The sequence below is a fragment of the Syngnathoides biaculeatus genome, chromosome 7, assembly GCF_019802595.1.
Source record: "Syngnathoides biaculeatus isolate LvHL_M chromosome 7, ASM1980259v1, whole genome shotgun sequence".
Taxonomy (NCBI): domain Eukaryota; kingdom Metazoa; phylum Chordata; class Actinopteri; order Syngnathiformes; family Syngnathidae; genus Syngnathoides; species Syngnathoides biaculeatus.
In genome coordinates, this window is record NC_084646.1 from 4340730 (window position 1) to 4367217 (window position 26488).

Genomic DNA, 26488 nt, shown 5'->3' on the forward strand with positions numbered 1-26488 from the left:
CAAACAGGGATGAAAAAGTACCTCCAGCCCACTTTAAATAACCCCCCCAAAAAATGCAACATGCAATTTTAAAAAGAAAATTACTTTGTCGCATATTACTTCCCAAAAAAAAAAAAAAAAAACCACTAACGTAATTTAATAGAAGGTAAAGAATAAAATGTTTGTGCAACATGCCTTTAAGCTTCGATTTCAATGGACACTGTGCTGCTCCTTCTGGTGTGCATGGCCATGCCACCAGGGGGCAGTGTAGTTCTCTGGTAATGAACACAAAAACACTGTCTTCTCAACTCAGCGAGATATTAAATCATTTTATAGAAGATACAAAATTTATGCCTGCGGGTATTGCTCCAATATATCAAATATGTCGAAGTGTTGCTGCACCATTTGTGTTCAAATATGTTGCTAGTTCCCTGAGCCTCTTTATGACGTACAATATTTTTAAAGGTAGCTAAAAAAAATTCACAAGGTATGTTTTCGTTAAATACACCATTTTTTTATTTTTTATTTGCATTGAATTTGAAATGAGATTGGCAATAAACTGCTATCAGCAAGCACTTGTATTCATTATGATTTATTTTTAAAATGTTAATATGCATTACCGACTGCTTGTTGTGAAGTTGGCTGACTTGCACCTTGCATTTGAAACTTTTTTTTGGGGGGGGGGTTCACCTATATTTGCCGATTAATTTTTTAAAACTATATTTTAACCCTCTCTGCACCAAATAAAATTTTGCAGAGAGATACTTTCAGAAAAATGATACTCTGGACTTGAAATTTTCGATTATATTAATATTTTGTTGCAAATTTGCAAGCCAGCCCGGAAAGGGGAGAATGGGGTGCGGAGACCAGTTTTTAGCAGAAACCTCTTATTGGTGATATTTTCGTGACTTGAATTTGAAGTCTTTTCTAGCTATAATTATTATTACATTATCACTTTATTGACAGATATCCGCTTTTCGCGTTCTCCATCCTGGCTTGCACTGTACACAAAATCCAGACTTTTACTCACCGTCACTTGTTGCGCGTGGAACATTTTCGAAGGTCTCCTGCGGAACAACAGAACCGGACGGTTCGGGTCACTGTGTGGGAAAAGGCCTGCACTCAAGAAAGTAGGTCCAATGCGTCTCACGACACCACAAATTATGTATTTATTTTTGCTTTGTACTTGGAAAATATATCCTAGAAAGGGATTTTTTTTATGTGCAGTGTGATTTTACACCACACTATTCGAATACTTTAACGAATACAGTACCTGCAAGATTCGATGCAAGGGGTTCCCGGAGGCTGGTTCGGGTTCGTCGCGCATCTCAAAATACGTACAACGGGTTAAAAGAATCGAAACCAGGCCGCGATGAGTGAGGGGAAGCAGTGCAGAAAATTGGACGGATGGACCTCGTGGGCAGTGCCAGTCGAACCTGGTTTCGAGGTCCAAAGGTGTGGGCAAACTCTTTGGCGCAAGGGCCACGTTTGATTTTTTTAATTTTTTTTTTTAAAGGACGGATAAAGAAGATGATCTACAATATGTTATTTTATTTTGTTCCAATTTTGTACGACGAATTCATTTTTTAAAAAATGTTTGCGTCCTGCCTTTGCGCCCACCTGTTGCTGATTCGTCTTCCTCACCTGCGCTTCAATATTCCAAATGACGTCAAGATGGCGTCTTATTCCGTCTTATTCTAAGTTTTTATTTTAATTGTAACTTTATGCATATTATACGGAAGCGTGTTGCTGCCACACCCCAAAAAAATGGTCGCGTTTCACTTTTTTCATTTTTATTTTTTGATGTGGCAGCAATAGGCTTCCGTACTTTTGGAAAGCGCTGCCGAGCGGTGTACCGAACTCCGCCTGGAACTTTCTTTTGCCTCCGAGTCTTCAATTTCGATTAGTGATTTTCGCGCACAACTTTACAAATTATTATTAGTATTTTTTTTTCCCCAGAGTCCATATTCATAACCATCTTTTTCAAGACATCAAAACACAATTCACCTCTCTGCTTGTTATTTTGGGTTTTTGTTTTCAACCTTCAGGCAGTGATGAAATAAAAATAACATGCGGCACGTTCAGTTGCAGTGTCTATTTATTAGTCACCTGTAACACTCTGCATAATTGTATACACCCTATGCTCACAAACAAGCAAATATCAAACAACGATCCTTACACGACCATAAAACACACATAACCCGTTCACATGAACAAACAGATGGGCAGTTTGGTTGTATATTAAAAAAAAATAATAATAATCCACCCACAACCAAGACGTTGTGCCTGTTCACGGGCTTTTTTAAATAAATAAATGGGGAATATGTGGCAACGTTTTGTGCAGCCGATTCTGTCACAATTGACAGTGCACGGGCGGAACCAAATGCAGGACTCCGGGGCGGAACCAAATGCAGGACTCCGAGACGAGGACATGATGTTCAGTGGGTTTTGTTATAAATGAAAATTGTGCATGACAACACAGTCCAAGAAGGCAGGATCCAGAACACAAGAAAAATGTCCAGTAACTATGATTCAACTAAAGAGCATAACAAAAAGCGTGATTGGGCTATACTGGCGGAGTAATCCTGGATGCGGGAAAGCATATTCATAGTTATCGGACATTGTTTTGTTTCTTGTGTTCTGGATCCTGCCTTCTTGGGACTGTGTTGTCGTGCACAACTTTCGTTTATAATAAAACGCACTGAACATCATGTCCTCGTCTTGGAGTCCTGCATCTGGGTCCGCACGTGCACCGTTGGTCCGTAACAGAATGAACTGGCCAGAACAGGACCCAGCAGGGATGAACCGTCGCCGGGTACGTCGAAGGGGACGCCGCCTGCCTGAGGATCAACCATCTCCTATCCGGGTGGGCTCTGTTATATCATCCTGTTCTACCTTGCTTCCCACAAGAAGGATTACTCCGCCACTGGGCCATCATAGTCCATTCACGCTTTTGGTTATGCTCCTTACTTGACTCATAGTTATCGGACATTGTTTCTTGTGTTTCGGATCCTGCCTTCTTGGACTGTAGTGTCGTGCGGAACTTTCGTTTATGACAAAACCCAGTGAACATCATGTCCTCGTCTCGGAGTCCTGCATTTGGGTTTGCCCGTGCACCGTTGGTTCATGACAATTAAACTGTCAGTCATCTTCCGGCACTGTGCCCACCAAAGTCATTTGGGGGAAATAAATAAGCGTGCTTTGTCTTCAAATGATTCGAGAGTTATCGAATATAAGTTGCAGTGAGTGTCACTCCGCCATGATATATTCATACAGTACTATGCACAACAATAAAAAAAAAAAGAAAAAAGCAGTTTGTTGTTTTAGGAAGCCTTTCACGACCGCATACGGTTTAACCAGAAAATCGAATTGGCCAGCCACGACCACGCTTGCTATTTTTATTGACAAATGAAGATATTGATTGAATTAATGTACCCGGGAAAAAGGTGCTGAGCCCTGATGCGAATATAGCAAAAACTGACACCTCTCAATAATGGTTTGGAACTGCCTGTCGATGTCACGACATGCCAGCAAAGCACGTCCATCCGAACAAATCTCATCAACTCACTGCAACATACTTCGTGAAAACACCAAGATGTCACTAGATGGCAACAAACCAACACTTAAAGACCACCAAAAAGGCAAAAAAAAAAAAAAAATGACATTGGAGAAAAGACTTGTGAACAAGACGAATAATGAATGAGAGGATTAAAAAAAATGTTGCTGTGTATGTGGCAGCACGGTGGAGCAACTGGTTAGAGGGTTGGCCTCACAGTTGTGAGGACTGGGGTTCAAATCCCGGCCCCGCCGGTGTGGAGTTTGCATGTTCTCCCCGTGCCTGCGTGGGTTTCCTCCCGCATCCCAAAAACATGCATTGATCGGACACTAAATTGCCCATTTGTGTGATTGTAAGGGCGACTGTTATCTATCTCCATGTGCCCTGCGATTGGCTGGCGACCAGTTCCGACCAGTTCCTGCCCCTCGACAGCTCGCACTGGCTAAAGGACTGCCGTGAGCTTTGTGAGGATAAGCGGCTCGGTAATTGGAATCAGATTTGGAAATGGTCAAAAATGGAGACATTCTTTGGGACTTCAGATCCTGTGGGCAACCGCCTCACCGAGCCTCCACCTTTCTCCCACCGCTTGTCACGTTTGTTTTCACGGGCAGCGGAGACGCAGCCTCTTAGCCGGTGTGACGGTCTGAGCGCTCCCGGTGCTGAAAAGTCCCCTTGTGATTAATGCGCATGCGTGTATATTTTGTAAACTTCCTGCCAGTCTGAAACGTCCCCATCCATGCTTCGACATGCGCCATTTGACAACTTGTCGCCGACCGTTCACGTTCGCTACGGACGTCTCGGAAAGATGAACACAGCGAACGTACGTGTATGTGCATATCTTTTTATCAACTTTTCTTTTAAGGTTAAGGTTAGGATATAACGTATGTTAGCTTGCTCTATGTAGAAGAAGGTGAACTATGAGACCGGGGGATTTGCCAGTAAGCGTCTGCTATATACCGAGGGTTCCCCTTGTAGTAACGCATGCGCATTTATCACAAGTAGACTTCGGACCACGGGGCGGCGGATCTCATCCGTTTCAGATCTCGTCCGGCCGCTGCCCCGCAACCCAACTCGTGGTGCCACAAGGCAAAACACGTAACCCAGAAAACACAAAACACGTTCTCCAGGGAAGATGTGTTCTGTTCGAGTTGCTGGCATATTTTCGTGGCCCGCTCCAAGCTATACTAGGAGAAATGGTTGACGCCATTTATGCACGAGGACGTGCAATTTCACCAAATGGCCAGTGCACGGAATGGCCGCTTGGTGTTTACATTGTGGGGGATCGAGATCTTCAAGAAGTCACCAGGACACTTTTTATCCCCGCCCACAAAATCCGGAAAATTTAGAAGGTTGAAAAGTGAGTTTTAAACCATATCGCAACAATTTTGCACCATATTGTTCTGAAGTCTTTTCAGGCTTTCAGCATTTCCAAGTACTGGTTCGCATGGCCGCACCAAACCTTGACCAAATCACAACAATCAGTTTTGTCTTTTTAGTGTAATCCAGCTAATTCCGTATCTTTCTTACTAGTTTCCGATGTCCAATTGACTGCTGCGAAAAAAATCCATTAAAACAACAACGCTAACGTGCACAGTATTGTACTCCTAACACCCCTTGGCGAGATCCGGACTGAGACCTGAACCTCGTACATACCGAATAGTGACCCAAATCCTGCACTGCAATTCGCAAAGTCTTGCGTTCTTGAAAATTGGACCCAATGTGCACTCTGCTGCACTTTTCTTGACACATTTGAACAAGCAAAGGCCGCGATGCGGCACACCGACGCGACAGAGATGAACGTACAACTTAAAGTCCGTGCAAAAACCTCAAGGTGAGGACTTTCCGGCACCGCGGCCTCGTACTTTATCGGGATTGGAATGTGCTGTCCAGAAAGCAAAGGAACATTGCGCCCGCAAAATTAGCGAGCCCGAAAGTAAATCCGGGATGTAACCATCGATGCCTTTTAGCACTGAACCCTAATGAAAGCACTTTTGAGCATTTATTTTTTATCCTCGGTATCCATGTGCTCGTACGCACCTTGACCTTGAAACATTGCTATTAAACTACCGTCCTGCACTAGTAACAGTACTGTGCATCACTAGTAGGCATGTGGCACACAGCAGTAGGTGCCCGGACACTAATGCTCGCGCCAAAACGCTCAATTGTAGTTTTGCCCCACTAGGAACTTGTAGGAGTACTAGTTCACATCTAGTGGTATTTCACTAGTGGTGCACGGATGTCAACTTGTCCAGTTTTGCTTCTTGTTGTCCTACTAGTGTGGTGAAATCTCATACAATAGTGGAAAAAAGGTTACGGTAATTTCCGGTCTATAAGACGCAACCGCAACAATTTTAACCCTGCGGTCTGTGCGGTGGTGGGGCTAATTTGCGCATTTTTTCTAACAGCCGCAATGCGGCACTCGAGCGGAAAAGGTAAGCGTAAGACCAGTGGCATATATGTGCCGAGGAAGTGACTTTTACCGGTCCGGCCCTGTTAGCGCTTCGCTAGCGTGTTACTGCCGTGTCTCAGTGATTTTTACCAGTATACTTTTTTTTTAACCGGCCCTGTTAGCGCGGCGTTAGCCAGGGAGAGGAAGGACAACGAGCAGCAGTGGGAGACCAGGGTGCCCCTAATGGACGTTGATAGTTACAGAGTTGGGTCTTTGACTCCATTTCCTTTAAAACTTACCAATTGATTCATTCGTCATATTGGATACCGGTATTTTTCGAGTCTATATTGAACCAAGTCAAATGCTTCCAGCAGAAAAATCTCACCACGCTTGCACACCTTCAAATACCGCAATTACCAGCCTATAAGCCGCGACATTTTCCCCACACGCATTTTTTCCTAACGGCCGCAAGGGGGGCACTTGAGCGGAAAAGGTAAGAGTGAAACCGGTGGAATATATGTGCCGAGGAAGGGACTTTTACTGGTCTGGCCCTGTTCGCGCTGAATTTGTGTGTTACTGCTGCGTGTTAGGGATTCTTATTGATGTTTTTTTTGTTTTATTTTTTTTAACCGGCCCTGTTACACTGCGCTAGCGTTAAACTCTCTGTGTTCCGTAAATATCTCGTGTTTCAATGTGGGCACTTGCGGCTTTTACACAGCTGCGGCGTATCTATGTACCAAATGGTATTTCCTTTACAAATGTACTGGGTGAGGCTTATAACCAGCTGCGCTCTGTAGGCCGTGAATTACGGTACCAGTGCCAGTATGCTGAAATGTCTTATGAGTGAGGACAAGGAGCATAATAGTGCAAATGGCGCTTTCGGTGGAACTCAAGGGGGGTGGGTGGGTGGCCGCTCAAAGCATGATATTGGTTCCATGTGCAGATCAAAAGTGGTGCAATAAAGTCAGCATCAGCTGCGACAAATGTTTCCAACACAATATGGCAGAAGGGAGTCCTCGGTGCTGCTCTGGGACTGTTCCATGTGGCCTTTGCCCCCCCTTCTCTGTGTTAATGGAATTCACCACAAAGAAAAGCAACGCAGGGCAAAAGCGTTCGCTGTCCCGTGTGTGGTTGATGAGCCATCGGGGTGTGCTAAATAATTTGCAGCATGTTTTTTTTTTGTTTTTTTTTATGTTGGATCGCTTAAAAAAAAAAAAATTAACCCATCTTAAATTTGGGCCAATTAAAAGTTCTGAGGTGATTGTGACTCATCATCATATAAATCTTGCTTCCTTGAATGATTTCTTTTCTTTTTAGAACAAAAGGCATATTATGACAACAATATAAGACCTATTTTTCCCCTCACTCTCTTTTGAAAGAATTAGCTTTTTCTTTTTTGAAAGAACAATGAGATCTATTCCCGAATAAAAGGTGTAACATTTAGATAATGAAGTTCTATTTTTGAAATTGTATTCCCTCATTTAAAAAAAACACACTCTTTCCTTCTTTCTTATGACGTAATCTCGGCAAAACACATTTTCTATTGTCATCTTCATCCTTGTAAAGATTCCAACTTTTTTTTTCTTAACTCTTAAAAAAAATATGATTACTGTCTTAACATTGCAACTTAAAAAAAAAAAAAAAACACGACTTTGTTATTTTAGCATTGTGAATTTTTTGTCTCCCCCCCCCCGGAATTTTAGCAACTCCATCATTGCGGTGACAGTTGTGTTGGGGTGACGGTTACGGTTCAAGTAAGGTCCTCGGAAGCAGATTGTTTGAGAATCCTACAGTGAGGAACCCGCGCGGGAGCGCTGAATTCAACCTGCGATCGGAACGGAGGAGCGACCGGAGTGTCAAGGCTACAAACCCGTTGTGTTGAAAACGCTGTTGCTAATATTGAATCATTTGAAGGTGTAATCTAGTAACAACTATGTAATTGCGAATTTGACGAAGACAGCAACGTCCCACTTTGGCCGGCTCAACCGGTATGCCCCCGCGGCGGCAATTTGCCAGGAAGGCAGCGTGAACGCGCGGCGGTGAGGAGGGGTGGGGGGTGTGTGGAAATGGTGCTGCTTGATTGACACTTCACATTTTCTTTTGCCGTGCGGGGGGAATCAAACAAAGCCCTTGACAAAAACACGATCACGTTGACGTTTCTCACCGGAGATCAAGATCGAGACCGTCTGCGGTAATGTCATCGCGCGTCAGCTGGCAGCCGGCGTCCATTTTAGAGACTCTTGAAGAGAAACAGCACGGTGGGCAGATGGGCCGTCTTTTGTGCTAAGTCCACGTCAGAGATAAACAGTTCCCAAAAAGTTGCGGACATTGAGCTGTGAAATTTCAGGATGAACCCAACATTTACAGGTGAACCTTATTTAACTTTGTGGAAACTTCTGAAGGCGACATGTCCAAACGTTTGCTACTTTTTGCACGAGTCGTTTTTCTCCATCATGGGAGCTGAATGTCAAAATTCGCAGCCGGCTTCTGATCGCCGAAAATCTCAGAGGGAGTCCGCTTCTGTGAACTTTGTGCGGCTCTTCAGGTCTCTGAAACGTGTAACGTTGTAAGGCGCCGATGACGCTCGCAGCTCAGTGGCCACTTCCCTCTGAACTCTTCCTGTTTGAAGCCGTAACAGCGACTTAATCTTGATCGATTGTTTGGCGTAGTCTTGGTCTCATCATGTGTAAATGTGGATAAAATGTTGGACTATTTAAATGCAAATTCAAATCCAATCAAAAAAATGTATCCTAGTTTGAGAATACATTGTATAAAAAGTACTCAAACAATGAACGGGTGGACATGATACGTCAAAGGTTTAGAGAAGGTGAAATAAGGTGTAAAGATGAGAGTGCATTTTAGGTTCATCCTGAAATTTTACCTGTAAACCCAACATCACGAACTTTTTGTGGGTAGTTTAGACTGTCTTGGTAACCTTTTGTTCTCTTTTCGGCTGTCCGCTGCTGCTTTGTGGTCCGCAACTCCAATCCTGTCGTTCTCCCAGGCGCAATCCTGACCAGCAGGCCCACTCGTGAACGCTTGCTTCCATTTTTACTAATCCTGGATGTGCGCAGTCTATGCTTTCTGTGGCAAGCGTAGTCCACAAGTGTGTGTGCGTGTGTGTGTGTGTGTGTGTATGTGTGTGTGGGCACGTGCAAGTGTGTGTCAGTTGGTCTCGTATGAGGAGAGCAAGGCGGCGTCCACCGGCTCCATGCAGGATGGGCAGGTGAAGGACCTCATCAGCCAGTCGTCAATACAGTCCATGTGATAGATGTGCATGCAGGGCAGGAACCTGATGGGGTCTCCGTACACAAAGTCCATCATGCAGATGACGCACCTGCGGACCCAAATGCACACAGGTGACTATTTCGTCAGATATCAGGACTAGTACCTGCTAAAGCTGAAAATCATTGATACGAAAAAACTATTTAAAAATGATTTTTTTAAACATTTCCACTGCCTCACATGCCTTAAACACATTTATACATAAAGCCCAAGTGTCATCCCTATAAAGATTCTAAAATAGATATTGTAATAAAAAATACATATGACATTATTCACTTCAATGTCTATACGAAAAAATAAATATGAGCGGAGGGCGCGTCATCCATGTGCAAAGTTGCGGAAGTGTCATTCGACATCCAAGTTGGTCGGCATATTGGCTGCATCGTCACCCCAGAGATTCGCTGTTGAAAACACGCTGTGGCCCCGATTGTGGGACACGGCCCTTCAGACACGGAAGCTCTTTTCAAAGAAGAGAACATCTCACAACTGAGTGGGGGCAATATTACCCTATCGTTTTGAGCCATATTTAGATGATATGCGGATCGTGGCCAAACCACCTCCCCGCCCTATCCACCTCAGTGCGGCAATGATAAAAACAATGCTGCCAGCGTGCGACAACGACGCCACGGCCAAACCGCCTCCTCGTCCGATCCACTTCCGCGCCGGAGATGAGCCACTGCGGACCGGTCCCACCCCGGCCGTCGAGCTTGTCGACAAGGCCGGTGGCGATTCACAAGGCCTGCGGAGGCCATCCTTAAGCGGCTGCTGCACGGAAGTCTTCTGATGCGCACATCGACACATTTAGCACCCTTGATTTACGGATTACCCCCCCTCCCGACTATTGTTTTTTATTAGTACCTGTATACAGACCTACCTGTCATTTGGAGCCCACGAAGCTCTCGTCCTTTGCACCTTTGCAATCCATTTTTGACGACAAACCAGGTCTTTTTGAAAGGTATGAAGAATGACTCCATCCTCCCAAGCAATATCCAGCAATACAATGAGCCGGCATTTTGGCTAACACGAAGGAACGAAGAGCTGCCTTCCAGCAGGTAAAACTAGTATAAACAGACGAGACCGCTTGAGTGTGCTACTTCCCTGTACGTCACTTCCTGCTTCTTCTCAAAAACAAATCCCTCGATAGGATTTTCATGGCAGGAGTTACAAAAGGCCATATACGTCAAAGTCATGTTCTGTGGTGAAAAAACTGATCGGTCCATACTGGCTGCCATTTTTTTCATTAGTAACATACTAAAAATCAGGCATTTCATGACAGTGGACCTTTAAAACACACTGCAAACATGCCAAATAGTTACAAGTAGAAAATGTATAGTGACGTACATATTGTAATGTCTCTGTGTTAGATGTGCCTTTAAGAGGCGGGGCTTGGTAAGGTAGCATGTGACATAAGAAAATGTGCAAGTCTGTGCAGATGCCACAATATGGTGGCAATTCACTTAAAATGGTGGGACCATAAAACGAAACCATGCATCTTCCATGTACACAATCACAAACCCATATAAGATAAAGTTAAATTATTCAAAAAAAAAACCAAACCACCTGGTGGCACGGTCAACGACTGGTTAGCATATTTGCCTTACAGTTCTGAGGACCCGAGTTCAAATCTGGATTTTCCTGAGTGGAATTTGCACGTCTACTGCCTACCAAACTACAAAAATATGCATGCTACGTTGATTGAGGACTCTAAAGCCCCCGTAGATCTTAATGTGCGTGTGAATGGTTGGTTGTTTATATGTGCCTTGCGATTGGCTGGCGACCATTCCAGGGTGTTCCCCGCCTCCCGCCTGAATAGAGCTGGGATAAGCTCCAGCAAGGCTAGTGCTGTGAGACTAGTGAGGATAAGCGGTTTGGAAAGTGGATGGATAGATGGAAACAAACCACCTTCAGATGAGGCCCATCTTATTAGCTAAAAGACTAAATAAGATGCGTACAAACGGAGATGACAGCACACAGAGGCTAATAAATATGCACACAAGCACTTAAACACAAAGAGTATTCTGTCAAACTCACCGTTTGGCATGAACAGACAACAATAAATGTTAGGGAATAGAGGCACACCGTAACGGTCCAGTAGACTACACCAGCTATTAATAGTAGCTACATCTGGAGAGAAGCAAAATCAAACTTTCACTTTGCTGCATTCAAGGACTGCCAGCAAACGAGGACATCTCATATTTTGAAGATAAAATACTATCAACTGAACCTAGCATGAACACCAAGATTCCACCAAAGGAAACAGGTCTTTTGAAAGTTCAGATCATTCTGGGCAGTTTTCAAAACTTACTCTCGGATCTTCTTCTCTGATCCGTCCCGCCCGGGGTCGAAAACGCCCCTCGGAAGGTGTTGGATCAGCCCGATACGCTGGGCGATGCGCACTTGCTCTTCTTCCGTCAGCTGGGTGGCTAGTCGGGCCTGGCTGGGTGTCGGGTGGTAGACCGGAATGTGGATCTGCTCCTGCACACAGTTACAAATTAAGAAGGCTTCAGTCAACAATAAATAAACAATGCAACAAAAGTTTATTTCAACACAAATAAGAAGTCATCTTTTGGTACATGACGCATACACCTAGTACTCAAGCAAAGCAGAAACCTAGTGACTAAACAATTGTGAGCAGTGAGTTTAGACATGGGGAATGCAGCATGTTCCTTGGCAGTAGATGGGGATGTTTCCCCACAGCAGGACCCTCTTTGGCCTTTGGATTAATACCCCGCATTCATGAAGAGTAGCTGGAGTCAGCAAAAACATTGAAAACAATTACTATATTATGTTGGAGAGGATAAGGCCACAAATGAAACCATTAAAAGGGTTATAGTACAGACCCACTAGTGGGGAATCCCAGATTAAGGTACACAGTCGGTAACGAATCTTTTCAGCCCCCCCTTAGATTTTTTTCCATTCTTTGTTATATTGAAGCCATTTGCTCAAATCATTTAAATTCATTTTTCATCAATTTACACGGCACATTTTTTTTTTTTGCAGTTTATTAAAAAAGAAAAACTGAAATATCAGACAGATCCTTTGCTGTGACACATATTTAACTCAGATTCTGTCCATTTCTTTTGATCATCCATGACATGGTTCTACATGGTCATTGGAGTCCAGCTATTTTTGAGTTTTCCTGATTGGACTTGATAGCTTCAACATAAAAGCTTACAGCTTGCAATTCGCTTCCGAGCAAACGAGAATCAGAAGGTCAAAGGAAGTGCCTCCACAGCTCAGAGACAGAATTGTGGAACGGCGCAGATCTGGCCGAGGTTACAAAAAATTCCTGCCGGAAAGGTTCTTAGGAGCACACAAGCCTCCATAATCTTTAAATGGAAGATGTTTGGTATGACCAAATTGCCCGGCCAGAGGTAACGAAGAACCCGAAAAACTGTGGCTGAGCTCCAGAGATGCAGCCCGGGAGGTGGGAGGAGTTCTAGAAACTCAACCATCACTGCAGTCCTCCACCAATCGAGTGGCCTGACCGAAGCCTCCTCTCCTCGGGGCAAGACACGTGAAACACGCGAGGAGTTTGCCAAAAAAAATGAAAAAATTAAAACTGTGAATACTTTGAATGCCCCATAATGCCAGTGGCATTTTTAAAAGTTATGAAGTAAAGAATAAGTGGCTCTTTTGAGAACAATAGAATTGTGACCCCCCACCATGCCACCTGAAAAAGTACAATTTTCGAGTGACATTATTACCACGGAGTCACCGATGGTGTAGTGGTACACACGCCTGCCTTTAGCGTGGGCAGTGTGGGAGCGATTCCCACTCAGTGATGGCGTCGATATCTGCCCTGCGACTGACTGGTGACCAGTTCAAGGTGTAGTCCGCCTTCCGCTCCCGAAGCTAGCTGGGATAGGCTCCAGCTTTCCTGCAACGCTCGTGAGGATAAGCGGCTTGGGTCATGACACGACATTACTGCCATGGTTTCATTCAGTATGAAACGATGTACAATGAAGCAAAGTTATATTTGAAAGCTCAGCCCCAACTTGAAAGGATACGACGATGACTGCAGATGTAACAGACCATAAAAGTGTATTTAATTTACTAGGAAACTCATTTTCTTTGTAGTCTGAATAATATATTTGTGTGGCACAAGAGCGAGCACCAATAGTGGCCATGAGTCAGCATCACTGGCCGGCGAGCTGGGCTGAACAGCTCTTCCTTTCACCCGTGCCAAACGGGGATAAAAGCGACAAGCCCGACTTCTAGGAGGGGCGTAGCTGCCTTTCTGTGTGCGTGTGTGGTCTCAGTCGTGCCAACGGTCAGCGTTCTAATTGTCATCGTAGGCCTCTCCTTTCTCTCATACACAGTGCACCAGCTGGGTTGCAACAACTGTTCATTACGTAACCTCGGGTTGACCGGGAGCACACGGCAGACGGGTGTGGGGGTGGGGGGGGGGGACCGACAAGGGAGTTTGAGAGATTTGGCCAGGGCGAAAGGGGCAGAGAAGGCGAGTCGTGGCAAGCTGAGCCAACACGGAGGAGACCTCAGGAAAGGCCTGGCTGCTGGATGCAACCCTGCCAGGCGTCGGGTTGTAACTCAAAATGACTAAAATGAGGCTAGTCCAAGTGATAATTAAACGTTACAATTCAGCAAACTCTTGTTCGGGACGCTTTAGAGACCAACCTACTATAGGGGAACAAACGCAATATAGAGACTATATTGTCATTGTTGAGTGGAAACCTCATGTCCGAATATGGCCAAGATTGTATTTTTTTTTTCCACAAATTGACACTAATGGCTCAAGAGCTCCTGGGTTTGACTCAGGCCTTTGGCCCTGGTCTTCTTCTCCTTCTTTTCCTTTTGGCTTGTCCCGATAGGGGTCCCCAGAGCGTGTCATCTTTTTCCATCCAAGCCTATCTCGTGCATCTTCCTCTCTAACGCCCACTGTCCTCATGTCTTCCCTCACAACTTCCATCAACCTTTTCTTTGGTCTTCCTCTCACTCTGTTGCATGGCAGGTCCATCTCTCCATCTCCATCTCTCACCTCTGAGCATGTCCAAACCATCTAAGTCTGCTCTCTCTAACCTTGTCTCCAAAAAAATCCAACTTTGGCTGTGCCTCTAATGAGCTCATTTCTAATCCTATTCAACCTGGTCACTCCGAGCGAGAACCTCAACATCTTCATTTATGCCACCTCCAGTTCTGCTTCCTGTTCTCTCTTCAATGCCGCCGTCTCTATTCCGTACATCATGGCCGGCCTCACAACCGTTTTATAAACTTTGCCCTTCATCCCAGCAGAGACTCTTCTGCCACACAGAACACCAGAGACCTTGCGCCAGTTGTTCCAATCTGCTTGGACTCGTTTCTTCACTTCCTTACCACACTCACCATTGCTTTGGATTGTTGACCCCAAGTATTTGAAGTCGTCCACCCTCACCATCTCTCGGTCTTCTAATTTGGAATTTATGTTCTTCAGAGTGATGGTCTTAATTTAACTGCTTGTCTTTTTATAACAAGCTAATTACTGAGGGTGTAGTTTACAGAGGTTTAGAATTGCGCTCTCACTGAAATGCTTTCATATTCTAACAATCATTGTTAATTTCATATCACCTACAACTCAAACGGTACTGAATCTGAAACTTCTTCACCAGGCTGCAGCGACGTCCAAAGCATTCCAAACATTTCAGGGATGAATGGAAAATGGACTGCAGACAAAGGAAAATAAAAACTGCCAGTGCATTTCCTCTTAGGAAATGCAAACATTCGACCAGCACGCAAACAATAAAGTCTTGAATATTTGCACTGCGACAATCTGGCCACAGATGATCAAAATACACAAAATAGTCCAACGCCGGGATATGCCATCTTCAATTCGACCGGACCAGTTGTGGGAAGTTACAAGAGAAACATTATTCAGTGACAAACTCTTCAATCTGAGCCTCCTGTCTCTGGGCCGCCGAGAAACAAAATCTCAGGACAACAGCTGTACATATGGCAGCCATCTCACATCATCGCACCACCAAACAACAATGGGAAGATAAGAGCGCATGTTTCCATCCCAGGATGTGTTTGCTGATAACGGCGCAGGCTGATGACTCATGCTTTGTGTGGACGCACATTACGTTATCGACCCGGAGAAGCAGGAAGACGCTGCTGACCTACCGTGAGTAAAGCCAGCCGCACACGGAGCGCCACGGCTGGGCTGGACTGAACTGGACAATTGTGAACAAATTATAAGCGGCGATTGACACCCGCATGCTTACAGACAAGCCAGAACTCATTGCAAAAAAAAAAAAAAAAAATTTGATTGGGAAACTTAATTGTGACGTGCCACCTATTAAACTTTACACTGAATGGCTTGATAGGTTTCATCCGATAATTAGCCTTTTATGCTGATTGACTTTAATATAAAAATTCGCCTGACTAGAGAATACTTTTGATACTCAGGATACAGTACACAGGTATATACAGGTAATGAAGTCATTAAAAAAGACAAAAAATAAATAAACAGTACCTGAACTCGTACTCAATCTGATCAAGAAATCTGATTAAATGACAAACCCTAAATAACAGCGACGGCACGGTGGATCAGCTGGCAAAGCGTTGGCCAAACAGTTATGAGGACCCGGGTTTGATCCCGTTCCCACCTGTGTGGAGTTTGCATGTTCTCTCCGTGGCTGCGTGGGTTTTCTCTGGGCACTCCGGTTTCCTCCCACATCCCAAAAACTTGTAACATTAACTGGACACTTTAAATTGCCCATAGGTGTGATTGTGAGTGCGACTGTTTGTCTCTATTTGCCTTGCGATTGGCTGGCCACCAGTTCGGGGTGTACCCCGCCTCCTACCTCCTTGACAGCTGGGATAGGCTCCAGCACTCCCCGCGAACCTTCTAAGGATAAGCGGCAAACAAAATGGATGGATGGATAAAATAACGGAAGCATTGTTGTCCACGGAGCACAATTTAACTTAACTTCGGCCTTTAATTATGAAGCCATTGTGTTGAGTCATTGCTTTTTCTGGCTCATGAGTCCTCGTACGTGATCCTTGGCAGCCAACTTGGAAATGCCCTTTGCAGTTACGTTGTGTTAACAAATCAGCTTGAAGGACAAAATAATCACACCACATTGAAACGGAGTAGGGGAGCAGCAAACTGAGCAGTCACTAGATATATATATATATTTTTTTTTTTTTTAAATTGTGGGCATTGAATCTATAAGCTATGAAAGGTTGATTTTTTTTTTACTGCAATTACAGCAATAAGCTCTACGATATTCAATTTTTTTGGGGAAAGAATCTATAAATGGAAATATTGTTGCTTTCAAAATTCATCGGTAGCTGGAAACACACATGGGTTATTTCTTTGGCTTCATCGTCTCTTCTCACCACCATCTCATTAAGCTCTTTATAGCCTCATGGCTCGGCTTAAAGCAATTTTGGGCTATGTTGTCATTCATACAGAAGATGCTTATTTTGGTACTTATTTTGGCCGATGAGACTTTTTGAGTGGTGGCTCGTACTTCATGATATCATACATTTGAGTTTTAGTATCTTTATACAGCATTATTTAAACCCCTTTAAGAAATTATTAGTTCTATTGCATTCATAGCAATGACTTGTGTCCCATAGTAGGGGCCACAGCGTGTTTTCAATGGCGAATGGCCGGGGTGACGTCACGGACAGGAGATGCAGCCAATATGGCGACCACTTGAATGTCAAATGACACTTCCGCAAATTTGTGCATCGATGACGCGCTCTCCGCTCATATTTATTTTTTCCGTGTAGACATTGAAGTGAATAATGTTATATGTATTTTTCATTTCAATATCTATTTTAGAATGTTTATCGGGATGACACTTGACCTTTAAAATAACATGTTTGAAAAAAAAACCAACAACAAAGAAAAAGAAAATAATTAATTGCTAAAAGCATCTCAATGCTTATAGCCACAACTTACTCAAACTTGCTAATGCAAAGCGCTCTATCTCCAGTCTGCTCCCAGAGCAATGAGTCAGCACTCTTCTCACCAGATGCTTTCCAAAAATCCAGAACTGACAGTCAGTCACACACACAGGTAGTCAACATTAAGGCCCAAATGAGAGGTACAGTTACTGTTTGAAATTACTAACACTCCCATCTGTACACTTGACATGGTGATATAAGTGACGCTAAATATTTAGCTTCCCTAAGTGATCCGGTCGGCTCAGAGCCCCAATCCCATCCACTTAAGTCTGTCTGCTTCCCACAAGATCGGATGGTGTAAGCACAGGTGCTCCTCATTCTGAAGCGTTGGCAAATTCCAAAGAACCTTCTTTGTTCGTTCAGGAAACTGGCGTGAAAGCAACGCCATGTGCATTTGGCTCGGAAGCCTGCCTTCTGATTCATCGCTGACTGCGCGGATTCTTGTGAAACAAGGTCTGGCGGGCGTTGTCAGCGCAGAGAACCACAACAGAGATGTGGCAGATGTTAAAAACTGAAGGTTCAAAAGGGCACAGCCTCCTACAAACTGGCTTGCTTTGCTTTTTGGAATTTTAAAAAGACTCGACAGTAAACATCTATTTGTTAGCACTTCCGCAAATAGAAAAAAAGACTGAGCTACTGACATCCGCCTAAACATTTATAACGGCGTAGATAAACGCTCTCACACTGTCGAGACACAACCACACAGTTGTGTGACAGTGTTTAGAAAGAACCACCTAGAAAAACTTAGCACTCCAAGTACTACCATCAAAACCAATTTTCAAATACAGTTTTCATAGACAAGTGCTGATGGAAAAAAAAAAGACATCTTATTACTAAAAAGTAATTTTAATAATATTATTGCCACTGTAACACACTTTGACCATTGGACTAATATATTGTTATTAATGATTAAATGCAAATGTATTGTACTTAAAGGGGAAATCCAGTGCTTGCATTAACAGTGTATCCAATAGGTCATGTAATATGTACCCTATCTTGATAATGTGATGTTAAATCCTCTGTCATGTAATAGTGTTTTGAGAAGATTTTTACCGACAATTACAAATTTTCAGGGGCGCTGCCATTTTCCCGAGTCACATGATCTACGTGGGCGTATGTGACGTGTACGGTGCCGTTCCAAACGCTCAATTACATGGGACACCATTATGCCCAGCGCTGATTTCTCGGCTTTATCCTCATCTGATGAAGAAATAGCAGTATCGGTTCATTGGGAAGACGAAGGAATACTTTCATACAGATTTGAACCTGTGGCTGTAATTAATGTTGAATATTCGGATGGTTCTCCGGGCGGAATTACGCTGAGTCTGACTACTCGGAGGCCTACACGCGACATAAGTGCGTAAACAAAGGCCGCTGGGAGCTCCGGGCCATCAGTCGCTGATGGTTCTTCAGACGGGAATGACGCGGACTCTGACGAGCGAGCTGCGGCGGCGGCCGCGAGCCGAGGTTCCACGACGCCGAACCTAGGCTAAAGGCCTCCGGCACCACCGAAGCTCGGCTAAAGCCCTCCACCGCCTGAAAGCTCGGCTTGTGGCCCGCTGCCGGAGTTCGCTCATCAGGCTCCGCATCAAATCCTGTCCGAAGAACCATCCGCCTGTCGCGCGTCGGACTCCGGTTAGTCAGATGCCGCCTCATTCCGCCCAAAGAACCCTCTGAATGTTCAACATTGATTACAGCCACAGGTTAAAATCTGTATGAAAGTATTCCTCCGTCTTCCCGATCAACCGATACCTGCTATTTCTTCATAAAATGAGGATAAATCCAAAAAAATCAGCACTGGGCATAAAGGTGTCCCATGCAATCAAGCGTTTGGAATGGCACAGTGCATGTCACATACGCCCACGTACATCATGTGACTCGGGAAAATGGAAGCGCCCCTGAAAATTCGGAATTGTCCACAAAAATCTTCTCAAAACACTATTAAATGAAAGAGGATTTACCATCACGTTGTCAAAATAAGGTACATATTACATGACCTATTGGATACACTGTTCACGCAAACCACTGGATTTCTCCTTTAAGTCAAATACAGCTGAACTGTACTTGGGCAGTGATTCTATACCATGAGATGGAGCCCGTATAACACACTACCAGTACACGCGGATCACTTTGTGAGTCACTGGCCTGTATCAATACTGAAAACCAAAAATGTGCCACAAGCTACACTCCACAAAACACTTTGTCACCATTTCAAACTCATCTTACAACATTAACATATAAATTGCTCATAGATGATTTTGTGGTGTAAAAAAAAAAAGCACAAGAAAACCAACAAATTCCACTCAGGAAGAATGAGAGCTGAGATTCGAATCTGAACCCAAGTGTAAAGCAGACGTGCTCACAACAAGCCGCCTGTCCCATTTCATTTTCAGCATTTTAAAATATCTTTCACTTTTTAGAATGTACTTTGATACACGCCGTCACCTTCCTAGAATGCAAGTTTTTGTCATTTTTCTCAGAGTATGACTGGCATCCCAAATTGTCTCCTTCTGCGAGGATACGCCAACAATGCAACAGAGCGGCACACTTGAGCTCCAAGTCAGGCATATTTTTGGGACCAAGCTGAATCAATTACAGACAACACAGGGGATGAATCATATAACTGGTATCGCTCAGCCCCCCCCGACCAAAACTTCAGGAATCCGTGTATCCCTTGTGGTTTTGGCCAGGTTATAGATGGAATCCCAAAAATGTACACAGGTAACATTCTTAAATTAAATATATATTGACAATAAAACTCCCTTTGTCAGATCACACAAAGGCGCAGTGTGGCACTTCATTTATCAAACCTTTCAATTACCACACGTAAAAAACTATGAAACATACAACATGTAAATGGTTCTAAAGGTTGTAGCTAGACGTGATTCATTATGGCAGACTCGCTATGGAAACAGATTCAGAATTGAAGCAGTGAACAATACTCGGGATGGAACTATCAAATTTTTTTGTCGACTCATGTATTTTACCAACGATCCAACAATTAATCAAGTAGGCCTAATCAAATAAAATGGATGACATTACAAATAACTTGGATGTGAAGGTCAGGTATTATTTTTTTTGTTCACATGGGGACGCCATCCTCATGTTTGACTGTAGGATCTGTGACTCTGGGGCTCAGCATAATTTATGGTTATGGTAATTTTCTCAACATTTGTTCATTAAAGTAATTGGAAGTCCACCAGCGACTGTGCCGGTCATTGACCAACATCAGGAACATGACAAAAAATTTTAACTCGTGATGATAGGTTATTTTAAATGTCCGTAATTCCCAGAGCGCACCTGGTTACAGGCATCACCGAGTACATTTGTAAAGGAAATACCATTTGGTACATACATACGCCGCAGCTATGTAAAAGGCGCAAGTGCACACATTGAAACCCGCATTGAAACACGAGATATTTACAAAGGAAGACGGTACACAGAGTTTAACGCGCTAACGCTAGCGCTAATGCTAACAGAGCCAGTTAAAATGAAACTTACTGGTAAATATCACTGAGACACGTCAGTAACACGATAGCGCAGCGCTAACAGGGCCAGTAAAAGCCACTTCCTTGGCACATGTATTCCACCGGTTTCATTCTTCCCTTTCCCGCTCAAGTGCCCCCTTGCGGCCGTTAGAAAAATGAAAATATTATCTGCATCGCCGCAAAACGCAGGGTTGAAAGCATGTGAAAAAGTCGCGGCTTGTAGCCCGGAAATTACGGTAGTTAGAATAGCTAATGACGTTTACACAAGATGTGTTGTTGTGGTACACGTTCCACTTAATCTTCCAAGTGAAGTATGAAATTTTCACAAACTTTGGACCTTTTCTGTCTTTTATGGACTTCTTTCCCTCTGGCTCAACACCATCAAAACAAATGAGATCTGTGGAGTGGTGTTTTTTTTCTTGGGCATGTTTGCGGAGTTACCGACATTAAAACAAAACAACAAAAAAACACAAATCAGTTAAAGATGTTAAAAATGTGTTTGTGCCTATCCTGCTTCAGACTGCTACGGCATGGGAGGACAGAACTTTGAGGAAGGAGCTACATTCGAAATCATACAAATACAGACTTGCCCCCTCTAAAAAAAAAAAAAAAAAAAAAGTGTTTTGCTGAACTGTATAACCCTGCCAAATATGTGCGCCGTGTTCCCTGCTTGGGGATGGTTGGGCTTACCGTGGTCAACCGGTCGGATCTGGCTGCGACGAAAGACTCTTTTATAAATGGAGTATTTAATTAGTTTGTTAAATCTCTTGTGAAATTCTAGCAGTGTAAACAAAGTCCACTTGCGCCGCTGGCCTGAAAAGATGGGTCATAACTCTTCCAGGGAGCGAAATGGCAATTTTATCTGCACTTGCTGGCCATTACATTAGGTACACCTGTGCTATCTCTTAAAAAAGCGTCCCTTCGCAAAGAGGCTAATGCCCATTGAGAGAGAGATTTGCATCATTCTAGATATTGACTGTGCAGAACTGCACAGCGCCGTTCCGAGACCTGCTTCTAATTCTGCGGAATCTCCAAAACGTGAACGCAATCCAGATCCATTGTACCCCGCTTGCTGAATTGCAAACAATGAGCTATCGAGAATTAATTTGTTCCAGGCCAAAACTGTCACCGTTGTAAAACCTTCATCTGTGCAGGCAATGGTTTAAGTAATGTTAAACATTGCTAACTATCAGAAATGTAAGATATCAAATGCATAACAAACCAATGGTTAACTAATTATCATTGTACGGAATGGTTCAAAAAATCCACCCTTCCGTTCATAAGGTCACGGTTTTTGTTTTGGTATACGTTGACTCTTAGGAAAATTAATTCTTCTTAAATGTGTGTGTGTACACATACACACACGAACACAGGAATGGGTTATCCCATTCGTGGGCAGCATCCCATTTTTGGGACATCATGATTTTCTCGCATTATATCCGTCAGTATCTCAAAATATTTAAGTGTTTAAATGTGAAGCCATAATTTGGTATCAGGAGAGGGTCAAAGTTAGCACAGAGTTCTTTCCCTTTCCTTCCTGACCCAACATGGCTGCCTCAAGTATTCATGGAGCGTTTTCCAAGAGAAGAAAGGGAAAAAGGTCAGTATGCAACCAAGTTTGTCTTCAAAATGCTCATCCATCAGTATTATTAATGCGTAAGTGTTGTTCTAGAATAAGAATTAATAAACATATCTCTAGTATGTACCACTTCACAGAACTGACAACATATCAACAAGGGCACGGTAGAGGAATCGTGGCTGCGTCTTTCAACATGACAACACACTACCCGGGCAACGAAGGAGTGGCTTCATCAATTTTATTATGAGTTTCGATGAAATTCTATGAATTTCTACTTTCCATGGGGTTGAGATCTGGAGACTGGATAGGTCGTTCCAGGACCTTGAAATGCTTTAATTATAATAATAAAATATGGAGTGGAAACTTTTGACCTTGAGGTTTAGTCTCATTTGACTTCAGTGAGACAAAAAATGAAATGTATTTTGCAGAGTGTATGTTAATTTGTCGATTCAACTGTATAGCCTGCGATTGACAGGAGAACAGTCCACTGTGTACTTGGGCTCTTGCCTTAAATCAGACGGGATAAGCTGCAGTTCACCTAGGACCCTAAAGAGAATAATATTTGGATGATTTCTTCAGAAACTCACAAGCTTTGCTGATGTCACACATCAGTCACTCACATTTGAAAAATGTACGGGTGTGGTCAGTCATGCCCGCAGATATAAAGTTGCGGGTGTGGACAATCAGACATGTTCGCAGTTATAAACTTAAGGGTGTGTGTTCTTTTTGTAATCATGAGTGTACCCCTTTAAGAGCGGAGGGGGGCGGTGTCAGGTAAACTAGGAAGTAGAAGTAGGCTGAGGAGCAGCTTGTTGCTAGAGACCGTGTTCTTCCGTGTAATGAAAAAAAAAGGCTGTGGTTCATTGAGCTGGATCAGTTTTCATGTGCGCTGAGAGTGTGCGACAAGTGCGCAATTGCACAGTGGCACAGCTTAGAGGGAACATTGGTCAAGACTACACAAAATAAGAGACGTCTTTCAATATCTATGTATTTCTACTCGTAACAAATTTTATGCGCATTATTTTTTTGTGCTGAACTGTGCAGGTTTGTGAGTCCGATGGTGCTCGGGCGCATATGCGCCCGTCAAATCACAGTTCCTGCACATGATAAAAGTTTAAACTCCAGGTTTGGTTACTATATTTCACTACATCTAGTTCAATTAACAGATCTGCCCCCCCACCCCCACCCCCACCCATGCTGGAAAAGTCTTCCTTGTCTGCTGTAAATGAATAGCATGCTACATTATATATAGGACTAATGCACCTAAATTACATTGTCATGAGCAATCAGGTTTCTCTTGAGCCATTTTACTCCACCCTTAAAAACAAATTCTTTTCTTAAATCTTGTATAAGGCTTGGCATATTAACCTAGTAATTAGCAGATGGGCTGCCACGGCCTTACGCAAGACTTCGACACTACTTAAAGGGAACATATTTTGGAAATTACTTGTTAATGGCTTGTGTACAAATAGTTGCATCTCTGTCCTGTATTCTACCTAGTAAGTGTGAAATTAAACGATCATGTGGTACTGTCAATATAAACTGCTTATTTCTGAAAATGTATCTTGAGTGAGTTGTTGCCCCAACACTTCGTTTCCCCACATATGACATGATCAGCTAGACTGGGTGAAGTTTTGGAGCTGCTTTGAGTCCACCTCTAGATATCAACCATGGGTGCAATGCCCCCGTTATCATATCAAAACAGAGATACGCTCATCTTTCTTTAATCACAGATTAGTGTTGGCGAACAGCGGAAGCTTCTGAGCGGCAGACCAATATTTGCCTTCTGAAGCTGTTGATAGACTTTACACCGATGTCTTCGGTACCGGCCGATAATTAGCATTTTGTGTGGATGGGCTGATCGTTATTAATCGGCACAACATTGTGTACTGTATATTCGAATCCAAAAGCTAGCTTACTCTTAGCTTTGTCGCATGTCTTTTAACGTAGTACCGTAAATGTCTTTCCATCAGTGATGTAAAAAAAAAACAACAACAAAAACAGACAGACGATATGTAATCCTCAGATCAGACTACAAGACAAATTTGGTCTTTCACCATTTCACAATGTTAGACTACTGCACTAAAATCTTGAATTCCCCCACCAGTGCATCGCATTTTTTACAATCACTGGGCTTCACCCTGTCAACTCAAATACCGCCGAATACACTCGTTACCACGGCAATGGCAACAACAATAGATTGTGCAGTGTGTTTTTAAGAACAAAATGGGGGATAACGTGTTGGTGGTTACCGGTGCTTGGCAGAGGATATTCATTTAATTTAATAAATTAATTTATTACTAGAGGTATGTTCATGTACTTTTGAGACGGAAGCGTTTGCAAGGAAGCAAAAAAAGATTTTGTAGCCTCGTGAGCTAGTGCTAGCATTACTGGTTGTAACCGAACATGCAGGTGTTCAGTTACAAGTTATTTAATTACAATAAAATACATTTAGTTACAGTAGTGGTTCACAATATTTTTGCGACACCCCCTCTCTCCTTTGGAGATTAAATTATTTTCAGGTTGCTCTTGAAATGGGGGGAAAAAGATGTAAGCGAGCCCCCGGAGTTCGCCCCCTGGTCGTCATGGCAATGAATGCCACACTCGCCACTGGCCCAGCAATGTATGGGGCAGGATGTGGGTTGGCTAAATTGTGTTTTAGAAATAACAGATATTTCAACGTGAACAGGGGAGCAACACGTAAACACAATCTAATCACACTAGACAGATATTATTTCCCCTCAATGAAAAATGACTCATTTTACAGCATCTTATTGAGTCACATAGTAGCAAAGGTTCATTGAGGTGAGCACACCAGAAATGATGCACAAACTGCTTTTCGGTAATTCTTTCCATTCTGTTTAATTATGTGCAAATTCTAATATAATATTATTGACTAGTTTTCCTTCTCAAAGACAACAATGAAGCTGAGTGGATTAGAGGCATTTTGATTCATTTACAATTGGGAAATTTAACTTGAGGTCAGGGTGTTTTGATTTAATCTCCACTCAAGGCACCACAGTACATTTTTTTTTAAAGTAAGGACTGAGGACATCAGCTGACAGGTTTGTCACTCTTTTTTTGTGGGGGGGGGGCAGACGAGTGATGCCTGCCTACGGTGTCGTGGAGGATTATTCATAAACTGCAGACACAAGACGCTGGGATATTACAAAGAGGATTAGCAACCGAGGGACGACGTCGAACCCGGAGACTCGCGCCCTGCGTGCCTTTCCCTGGTCAGAAAGTTACCTGGTAAGGGGGCGGTGGCTCGAGGTCGGCGCCGTCTCCGTAGCTGGCCCGGTCCGACTGAGATTCGTGGAGCAACGACATGTCGTCCGAAGTTGGCGACTTGAGGCAGTTGCCCATGTTCGGCCGAACTCTTTTCCTCCGACTTTTTCCTGTGTCGCTTCTCTTACGTAAACGCGGCGAATATTTCACAGGCCACTTCTTTCGGTGATGTTTTTTTTTTTTTTTTTTTTATGAGCAGCGGCGGCTTTCCGACACAAACGGGTGACGTCTATCCTCCTCTCCCAGACGACGGGAGGTCTGCCTTCGCCTCAACAACACAACATCCCCCCCGAGCTAGCCGCTAGCCACACAAAGAGCTAACTCGCTCCGACTAGCTAGCTGAAACACTCGCTTTTAGGCTAAAAAAAAAAAAAAAAAAAAACAACAACACGCGAAGCAGGCTTTTGGCATCCATGAAGTGAAGGAAGGCCCGACAAGCCTCATTCTCCCCGGAAACCCTCGCTTGACTGTCAGGGACTTTCCAGCGTTCATTCGCTCTCGACATGGACAAAAAAGACGGGTGCTGTAGCAACACCAAGCACCGCCCACCGTAAAGTCAGCCAATCGGCGCCGGAGTAGGTACACCCAGCAATTGTTCGCAGCCAATCGGATCGATCACATTGTAATTCTTTGCAAACATAAACAAGACACCCGTCTGATGGGCAATATGGGAGCATTTTTCGTGGTATCAGTCTTTAGTGAAATTTACACCCCCCCCCCAAAAAAAAAAAAAACAACAACAATACAACAACTTGCTCATATGACAAAATAAATGGCGTAAAAACTGTGGTTCTCAAACTGGGGTGCCTGAACTCCTGGGGGTTCTACGAGCCTGAGCTTGGTAGATTGCAAAATAATTTGATATAAATTGTCATCTTGTTTAAAAAATAAAATAAAATATGAGCAAAACAATTTTCTGCACCTTAGCTTTGGGCAAGTTAAAGGTTCTGATGTGATTCCGTGAAGAAAGTTTTATTCACAAAAACACCAAAATGAAATTAAACAGTAAA

The 26488-nt window shown here is 43.5% G+C and overlaps 1 protein-coding gene across 5 annotated transcripts; it reads right to left on the minus strand.

Annotated features, from left to right (window-relative positions):
- Positions 1 to 123: 123 nt before the first annotated feature.
- Positions 124 to 26112, minus strand: rnf11b (ring finger protein 11b). 5 transcript variants are annotated; one of them, XR_009795618.1, is made up of 5 exons: positions 25440 to 26112; positions 11515 to 11684; positions 8089 to 9261; positions 1010 to 1046; positions 124 to 254 (listed from the first exon to the last, which is right to left on the minus strand). XR_009795618.1 is itself a non-coding variant. In XM_061824199.1 (3 exons), exons 1-3 carry the CDS (start codon positions 25554 to 25556, stop codon positions 9090 to 9092), a joined length of 459 nt encoding a protein of 152 aa, XP_061680183.1. In that variant the 5' UTR covers positions 25557 to 26112; the 3' UTR covers positions 2382 to 9089. The 5 variants fall into 5 exon arrangements, 1 of the variants encoding a protein (XP_061680183.1); XR_009795620.1 differs by lacking the exon at positions 124 to 254 and having other exon boundaries at positions 933 to 1046; positions 8089 to 8163; positions 8860 to 9261; XR_009795617.1 differs by lacking the exon at positions 124 to 254 and having other exon boundaries at positions 933 to 1046.
- Positions 26113 to 26488: the final 376 nt, after the last annotated feature.

Bases quoted from the DNA above. Each gene is read 5' to 3' on its own strand.
- rnf11b (XM_061824199.1), bottom strand. From the start codon at position 25,556: ATGGGCAACTGCCTCAAGTCGCCAACTTCGGACGACATGTCGTTGCTC. The intron at 11,685-25,439 runs GTAACTTTCTGA...AACTGTGTGCAG, and splicing joins AGCCACCGCCCCCTTACCAG to GAGCAGATCCACATTCCGGT. The intron at 9,262-11,514 runs GTAAGTTTTGAA...TTGGGTCCGCAG, and splicing joins TCAGAGAAGAAGATCCGAGA to GTGCGTCATCTGCATGATGG.